At 38.0% G+C, this 8,626-nt stretch overlaps 1 protein-coding gene across 1 annotated transcript in view; it reads right to left on the bottom strand.

Moving 5' to 3' along the window:
• Nucleotides 1–8,626, bottom strand: part of atp7a (ATPase, Cu++ transporting, alpha polypeptide) — a 25,603-nt gene that overhangs the window by 13,643 nt on the left and 3,334 nt on the right. The window contains exons 3-8 of the mRNA XM_015401058.1: nucleotides 7,196–7,700; nucleotides 2,672–3,409; nucleotides 1,807–2,010; nucleotides 784–947; nucleotides 528–689; nucleotides 353–429 (exon numbers count right to left, since the gene is read on the bottom strand). Coding sequence (XP_015256544.1) covers nucleotides 353–429; nucleotides 528–689; nucleotides 784–947; nucleotides 1,807–2,010; nucleotides 2,672–3,409; nucleotides 7,196–7,700 — 1,850 coding nt within the window. The remainder of the gene's footprint in view (nucleotides 1–352; nucleotides 430–527; nucleotides 690–783; nucleotides 948–1,806; nucleotides 2,011–2,671; nucleotides 3,410–7,195; nucleotides 7,701–8,626) is intronic.

The following is an 8,626-nucleotide window of genomic DNA, read 5'->3' as shown; positions in this document are numbered from 1 at the left end:
CATTTGTTGTCATTTGTAATCATCAAAATTAAACAAAATAAACATCTGAAATATATGAGTTTGTATATAGGTATGAATATAATATACAAGTTTCACTTTTTAAATGGAATTACTGAAATCAATCTACTTTTTCATGATATTCTAATTTTATGACCAGCACCTGTATACCATTAAAGAAAAACTAGCTGAAGCTTTAACAGGAACTATTTCGGGGTGATCATTTCTTTCTTCTATTTTTCTATGCTGAAACATTGTTTCAAAAAGCTCTTAATTTGACTAGAGCCTCAAATTGAAGATAAAAACTTTGAGTGCGGTTGTGGTGATAGGAGACTGGAAACAGGGAGGAGCTTACTGTCGTATCTCTTTGCTGTGGTCCAGGTGACTGGCTGAACGGTCCCGCTTCACTAAAGATGCTTCAAAGCCCAAATTCTACAAAAACAACCTGATGTTTAAGACTCATAATGATAGATGAAACTGGAAAACTACTAAAATGGTTTGAACAATCCAGGACGAATATACGGCCATACCTCAATCAGCTTGATGATGTCTCGTGGTCCAATGACTTCTGCGTCATACTTGACATGAGCTTTGTTGGTCGCCAAGGCAACGGAGGTATAAATAACCCCCTTTTCTCTAACGAGGGTTGATTCGATTTTATGAACGCAGGAGGCGCACGTCATCCCCCGGACCTGGGGGCAAACAGAAACGACCATATGAGTCAGGCTGAAGGCAGCAGTGATTGTATTTGCTGGAAATAAATGGTTGTGTTTGCAATCTACCCACCACGAGTTCGAGGTTTCCATCTGAGCCTTCGTAGTTCTCCATCACAGAGGCGGTGAAGCCCAGCTCCCTCACACACTCCGCTATCTTCAGAGGATCCGTGACCTCAGAGTTGTAACGGACCTCTGCTTTGCTGGCCATCAGAGCCACCAGGACGGAGTAAATTCCTGAGAGACATTCAAGATTATCCTCTGTGTAGCATTCATAGAGAGTGAACTCTGTTGCATTACTGTTGCAGCCAAAGAATAGGTTTTGTAAAATGTATATTAAAAAAAAAGAAATCTAGAAATAAAAAATGTAAAAACTTCTTACTGGAAAAACAAAAGGTTGTGAGTAAATTTTTATTTCTCCAACGATTATTATTCAGATCGTATTTTAAATTTATTTTTCAGACTTTTTTCTTCTTTTTTACAGTTTTATTAATTGTTTAGATTTTTAGATTGAGATTTACTAACGTAAAACTCTAAAATCTAATGCAGCTTCTTGGGAGTTCCCCCATTTTTACAAAATCTGACAAAAAATGTTTTGCACATTTAACCTGTTATAAAATACTTTTTCAATTTTTTAAATTTGTAAATAAATAAATGAATGAATACATTTAAAAAGTAAAAAGATGCATTCTTTTTAAACTGCATTTCGCTCGAGCGATAAACATGTTGTTGCCAACGTTGAAGCAGACCAGTAGAAATGCGAGAAAAGCCCTCCACTAGAAGTGAAAACAATAACTGTAAAACCCAATTTAAAAAGAAAGAACTCAATCTGATAAGAGAAATTTGAAAAACAAGATATATAAATTTAAAAAAAAACTTAAATTAGATCGCATTATTGAAAAAGAAAACAGTAAAATTCTCTTTTTTTTCTCGATTAAAAGTTTTTTTCCAAAGCTACATTTATTAATTTCCTTTTTTTTTGTTACAAGTTCTTTGCTTGCAACAACAATGGAACGAAATTCTCTCCATATATTTATCAGCAGAAAATCGACAGCTCTGGGAAAAGTTAGCGAATCTTATTTTTGATTTTACCCACCAGCTTCGTTTTTAAGGTTTCGCTCAATGTTTGACACACATGAAGCGCAGGTCATTCCTCCGATCTGGATGTAGCATTTAGAGGGCGTGTCTCCAGTGGGTTCAAGGACCGTTTCCTTGTGGAGCTCGTTATCCAAGTCCTTCTTCTGGATACGTGGAGACTTTGGTAATATGGGATCTGATGCAGGCAGCAGGGAATTGCTCTCTGTTGGTGAGAAACAGTGTGGAGATTTATTTTGCGGGAATCATTTATACAGCTTCAAAGCAGTCAGACATTCCTGCAGTTTTCTCTAAATTGCTCTGATCAGATGCTTTTCTGGCTTTTTGCTGTTCTTCTAAATCTTTATATGGACTTTATCTGCATTTTCACTCTCATATTCCAACAGGATATAATTGAAAAAAGAAACTTCTCAGTGCGCTGTAAAAGAAATACTGCTGCTCTTAAGCTGGTTTCTCTCCAGCCTCCCCAGTTATCAGATCTAAGTTTAATAGAACGGCTTTGGGAGGTCATGGAGTAGGAACAGCAGCTGGAAATTATGCAGCACCTTTACAGTGCCATCGTGTCGCTAAATCTTGCCATTGCCTGCAGTTCTGATGACAGAGCAAAGTCCAATCCAGTACCAGTATGTTTTGCCTAAAGAAGTGGCCAGTGAGTTTCTATAAATATCCCAGGGGTTCCTTGCATGGCTAAAATTCTGTACACAGATAATGCATCAGAAATTGAATTTTAAAAAACTATATATAATCAGATTACTATGAGTCTGGTTGCTTCAAATGAAAAGATAAAGAGATGATGGATGAGTATCGAACAAACTGAACAAATAAAGATCTAAGGAGCTTGTCTATTACATGGCACGCAGTCTTACCAGGCAGAAAAGCATCAAAACCCATATCTTCCACGGCCTCTTTCAGCTCCTCTGGTGTGGTGAGCAGAGGATCATACTCAAACACTCCCTGGTGGTCAGTCAGAGACACCTGAGCTGACCTCACCCCCTTCCTTTGGGACATCATTCCTTCAATAGACTGCACACAGGAGTTGCACGTCATGCCTTCAATGTGAATGTTAACAGAAGCCACCAGCGGCTGGGTAAAACATGGCTGAGTAGCGGCAGGTCTGGGATGCAACGCCGTGGATACAGGACTGAGTGTGTGGGAGAAGTCCAGAGGTTCAGTCTTAAAGTTTCCAGGAGGGAGAGCTTCAATGGCCTGCTGCAGCTGAGTCACTGAGACCTTCAGAGGATCGTAGCATATGGAGGCCTCCTCCTTCTCCAGAGACACCTCCACGGAGGAAACGCCAGGCAGCATGGAGATGTTGTCCTGAATATTGGCCACACAAGAACGGCAGTGCATGCCTTTCACACTGAGCCTGGTGAGCGCCGTGTCTATGAAGACCTCTGTCTCCTCAGACGTCTCGGATGGGGAGGAGAGCGTTGCTTTTTGAGAATCGATGAAACGTTCCATGTCTCTGTGGGACAGCTGCAGAGGGCGGGACTTGGACTTAACAGTGGCCTTGAATCCGGCCACGCCTATCTGGTCGATGATGGTCTGGATGGTGATGAGGTAAGGCAGGTAGACGACTGTAGCTTCCTGAGAGTCCAGAACAACTGCAGAGAGGAAAAAAAAAAAAAAAGAGAAATTACAGAACTAGTAATGAAAGAAAATATACAGCTTTTCACCTTAGAGACAGATAAACATATAAATAATGGGCGCACATTACTAGGAAAACATCTCACTGTAATATTACTAAAGAACGACTGTACTGTGATGCAACGCTGCAATTTCCCCACTGTGGGACAAATAAAGGATTATCTTATCTTATCTTATCTTATCTTATCTTATCTTATCTTATCTTAATATTGCAGTGATGTGGGGTCACTTTTTCTCCAACATAACCTTAAAATCTTTTAAATCAGACAAACAAAAATATAAGAAACTAATAAAAAAGCAGTTTTCAAATTATGATTTCATCTATAAAGTGAAAGGCTGGAAAAAACCAACTGCCTTTTGTAACATAACAACCGTTAGACCCAATTTTTCTCTTTTGTCTGAAGATTTTCAAACATGAACTTTTTTAAGTTCCGACTACTTACTTTGACTAGATCATGCCAAAAAAAAAAAAAAAAGAAAACTTAAACCTTAAGATTTTCTGTCCTAAGAGCTGAATACATAGATTCCCTCAGCATCACACTGACACCACTGTGTTTGAATGTAGGCATGACGTTATTTTTTATTTTTTTGAAAAAGACGTAACAGCTAACCATCATTTAGGGCTAAAAGTAACGATTTCAAATAATCGATTATCGATCAGATAGCAAAATGATCCTGAAAGATTTTATACAGAATCTAACCCAGGTGAAGCAAAAAATTTAGCACTTAAGTGGGAATTATTAGAGCATATTAACAAGCAAATAAGGTTTTTCACCTTAAATACAAAATTTTGATATAGCTTTTTACAATTTTTGTATAGTTACTGCTCTGAGTGGATTGTTTTTTCAGCAATTGGTTTGTATACTCCAGTTAACAATTAATTATTATTAGTAAACACTTAAAAGATTATTTGAATAATCGATTAATCAGGAATAACCTAATTGTTTAACTCCTACATAACTTTAAAATAGGATCTTTCCTTTTTCTATGTCTGTCTGATATTAAATATTATTGCCGCAAGAAATCTGGAGGAAACACAGATATCTTTGCAGCTGTACAGCCATTATTTCTAGATGTTCCTTCAAACATCATCACAACATCAATGTAGCCCTTCATGGGGATTTTAGAACACTCTGATATGAAGCTCTTTAGCTTAAAACTGCATTTAAACAAAAAAATATCTGACTTTATGAAAGAAAAGATTTTACAGAACTTTGGTCAACTATTAATATAATTTTTAAATGACTACATTCAACCAAAATATTATAAATCTATTATAATCTATATATTATATAAATAATACTATTAAAACATTTGAAAAATGCTAAGGTACTCTCACAACTACCGTAAATTCTCTAATATTGGCCTGTATTCCAATAGCGGCCGGGACTCTAACATTGGCCGGTCTCGCTGTCAGAGGAGGTAAATAATGGCCGGTCTCTAATACAGGCCGGGGCTATAAACGTTTTTTTCTGGGCATGCCTCAACATTATACTTGTGGTAGTAACATACAAGTACCACAGCCCTGCGCAGCTGGACGACAGGCCCTGACTGCTGCCCGTCTGCGCGAGGAAGAGAACAGACACGCAGCAGAACAGGAGGAGCGCGGTGATGAGGAGATTAAAGGGAGAGATGAAGAGGAGGAGAAAAACTGAGGAGGAGAATTAAACAGAATTGGAGGATTTTTTTTTTTTTTTTTACTTCAAACCAAGCGAGACATGGTAACTGTACTTTTTCAATAAATGAACCTAGTGTTTTATAGGTTCAAATAGACACAAAATCTCATTTTTATTCATTCCACTGGTAGTCTGTTTTGCTCAAATAGCAATAGAGGCCTGTCTCTAATTCTGGCCTCTATCCAATAAAGGCCTGGACCGCGATGCACTTGAGTGAAATAAAGGCCCGGGCCTATATTAGAGAATTTACGGTATTTTTTATTACAGTGTTTTGTCAACGTCTTATTTCTGGACTGCATATTTTTTTATTGTCAAATTTCCATTTACAAAATATGTTCTTTACTGAGGCCTGTGACAATAACAAATGTTCCCTTATGACAAACTGCCCCAGAAATTAAAACGATATACGATAATATCATTCGGTTTGAATCCAAAGTGCTCCATCGTTGGAGCTGTCGGTTCAGCTTTGAAGCCAGCTCCATCTCAACTAGCATTATTCTAGCTTTGCTTCTCCTCAGCCAGAAGGCGCCCATGTTACACTAATGAAACCATAAGGGGAGGGGTGGGCTTAGACCGATGTACCAGAATAAAACCTCAATCTATGGTACAAAGGCAGGGAAATATGAGCAAAACATAAATTATTTAGCTCATTTGTATCTATCATGCGATTAATTTTCATTGTCCAATTAATTGATTTATTGTTTATGGTTACAGGCCTGTCTTTACTTGCAACAATAATGGAACAAAATTAATTCCATACACCCTGCATGAAAACGTTTAAGCTTTCACAATATGTCCACTAGGTGGCAGAGTTATACTACCAGACATGCTTTCAGGGCACGAAACAGCATTTCTACACAAACATGTTTTTGTTACCATATACACGTCTACTCTACGCCTTTTACAAAGAATAACAACAAGATCATCCTCTGAATATAAATAATCCATTATAACATTAGAACTAATAATTAAAGATTTTTGTCTAACCCTGTAAATGCTAAAATTGAATGCAAATATACATTTATTTCATGTTTTACCCATGCTTCTTTGTGTTTGTATGAAAGTGAGGATCTTTTTAGTCAACAAAAAAACAAAAACAAACGCGATGCAACCTTTTTTGCTGACCTTTTAAATTGATAGTAAAGCTTCTGCTCTACAAAGAAAAAACGTAAAACATTTAAACCTAAGTGGGAAATTATCGAGGAGGGTCCACTGTCACCATTGTCCAGCAGTTATCTAATTATTTGCTCTGTATAGGACTATCTAACAACGTTAAGACAGTAGAAATAATTAATAACGTGTGATGCTGTGTCTTATTTAATGACTGGTCAACATTTTTTCTTTGAAAAAAGGCGTGGGGCATGATCTGGTGGCGCAGTGGTTAGCGCACACAACCCATTTATGGAGGCCTTAGTCATTGACGCAGGCAACGGGTTCAAATTCGGACTGTGGTCCTTTCCCGCATGTCTCTCCACCTCTCTCATAACCCCTTTCCTGTCAGCCTACTATCCATAAAAATTATATAATAACCCTCTAGTGCTGTAAAAACTCAAAAAAAAAAAAAAAAAAAAAAAAAAAAAAAAAAAAAAAAAGAAAAGGCATGAATGTAATCATAAGACTCAAATAATCTGTTGTGGAATCTCACTAGTAAAACATTATGTTTTGCTGTGGATTAAACGCCTGACTGTCAATTTACCCTTAAATATTTATGCAGAAGTATTTTCCTTTAACACAAGTTAAATAAAGACACTTTTTTTTTTTTTACCTGCAACAGTTTTTCAGTTTTTACCATGCGGTAAGTGCTTCTGGAAGAGTGCATAAAGCCGGCTGCTCATATGCTGACTGCAAACACAAACACGTACTAAGCTAATATAATCCTATCTGTATACATGTCATTCCCTGCAACAACACCTGAGAGAGGATTTCATGAGTCATACTCAAATCCATAAAGGCAATTCCTGAGGGTTCACGATGACATGACCCTGACCCTGTGAGACGTGCGGTGCAGCATCTCAGCTGAGGGACTAACACGTGACTGCAGGTTTCAGAGGCGTTCAAGTACTTCACCTTTGATCTTTTTAATCCCTTTCAGTTTTCCAATCTTCCCTTCAATGGTGGTGGTGCAAGAGTGACAGGTCATTCCTTCAATGCTGAACTTCAGAACTGCGGCTTCAGCGCCCACAGCATCCGACTGGGACAAGTTAAGGTCTTTCTGCGAAGGGCTGCCAGGTGTTGGGATCTCCTGAGGTGATGCGGCGGCCACCACCTCTCTGAGCAGCTGTATAGAGGTCAGGGAGGGAACAAACGTGACGGTCAGGCCCATGCTGGGTGGGCTCTCCTGGACATCCAACACCCCCGGAATTTCTGACAACTTCTCCAAAGCCTGGTTTTGAGCAGCAGATGTTAACCCTGAGGTGGGGATCAGCTGGGTGTCTGTAGATACCGGTGTAGCAGTGCTGCTCTCTGGTACACTAGACTCAAAGCCCATGTCCTCGATGGCCTCTGACAGAGACTCAGGGCTCTGCTGACTGGGGTCAAATATGACCGTGGCACTCTTCTGCTCCAAAGACACCTAGAAAATAAAAAAAATAGATTAAAATCTTTATTTAAGATGGAAAAAATATGATATTGTGTAGAATCAGAGATCATTTTTGTTTCCATTAGGGATCAGTATTTATTCTGACAGACTGTAATATGTAAAACATATTGGGGATGAACAAACACAACACTACGGGGTAATTTAAATCAAAGATTATTAGGCTGCTGAAAATAGTTCAAACTCCAGATCTGGATCATCTTAAGAGTTAAAACCATGTTTTTAAAGAAAGAACATATCCATTTAATATTACAATCTTAAAGCTTCTTAGAAGAAAAATGGCGGCATCAAGATCCACAAATCAGGTTGAGTAGACTAAGATGGTAACAAAGTTAGCCTTTTTTCACCTAAAGAACATCTCCGGGATTAAAGGACTAGTATCTTAGCAGGACCTTAAAAAACAAATTAATGTGTTTATCTTTAGTAGAATAGATTAAAGCAAAGATGGCTTCGCAGGTCTGACAAAAAAGTAAATCAGAAAGCTGCAGTTGATTGAGAATGCTGCTGCCAGCATCCTCACCAAAACGAAGAAAGTGAAGAACATCCCCCTAGTGCTAAAATCATTACACACAGAAAATATACTTTAAAATACTTCTGTTAGTCTATTAATGGTTTATCTCCTAAATACATTACAGGTTTGCTGTTAGAGGATCAACCTCCCAGACATCTGAGATCTTCTGGCTGAATTCTACTCTACAGAAGTTAGTTCTTATCCTTCACCAATCTGGAACAAACTCCTAGTAATCTGTCAAAGCAAGATTAGAAATGTATTTCTTAGTTTTCACTTCTTAGTTTCCATTCTTTGTAGCCCAACTTTCTTTATAATCATTTTAGCACTTTAATCATCATTTTTGTAGTTGACTATATGACACTGCAATATACTTTTCTCTGAGGTTTTTCTT

This window comes from Cyprinodon variegatus, unplaced genomic scaffold (genome assembly GCF_000732505.1).
Source record: "Cyprinodon variegatus isolate N-32 unplaced genomic scaffold, C_variegatus-1.0 Scaffold31, whole genome shotgun sequence".
Classification (NCBI taxonomy): Eukaryota; Metazoa; Chordata; class Actinopteri; order Cyprinodontiformes; family Cyprinodontidae; genus Cyprinodon; species Cyprinodon variegatus.
Note: the sequence above shows the minus strand (reverse complement) of the source record. Positions and strands in the feature narration are given on the sequence as shown.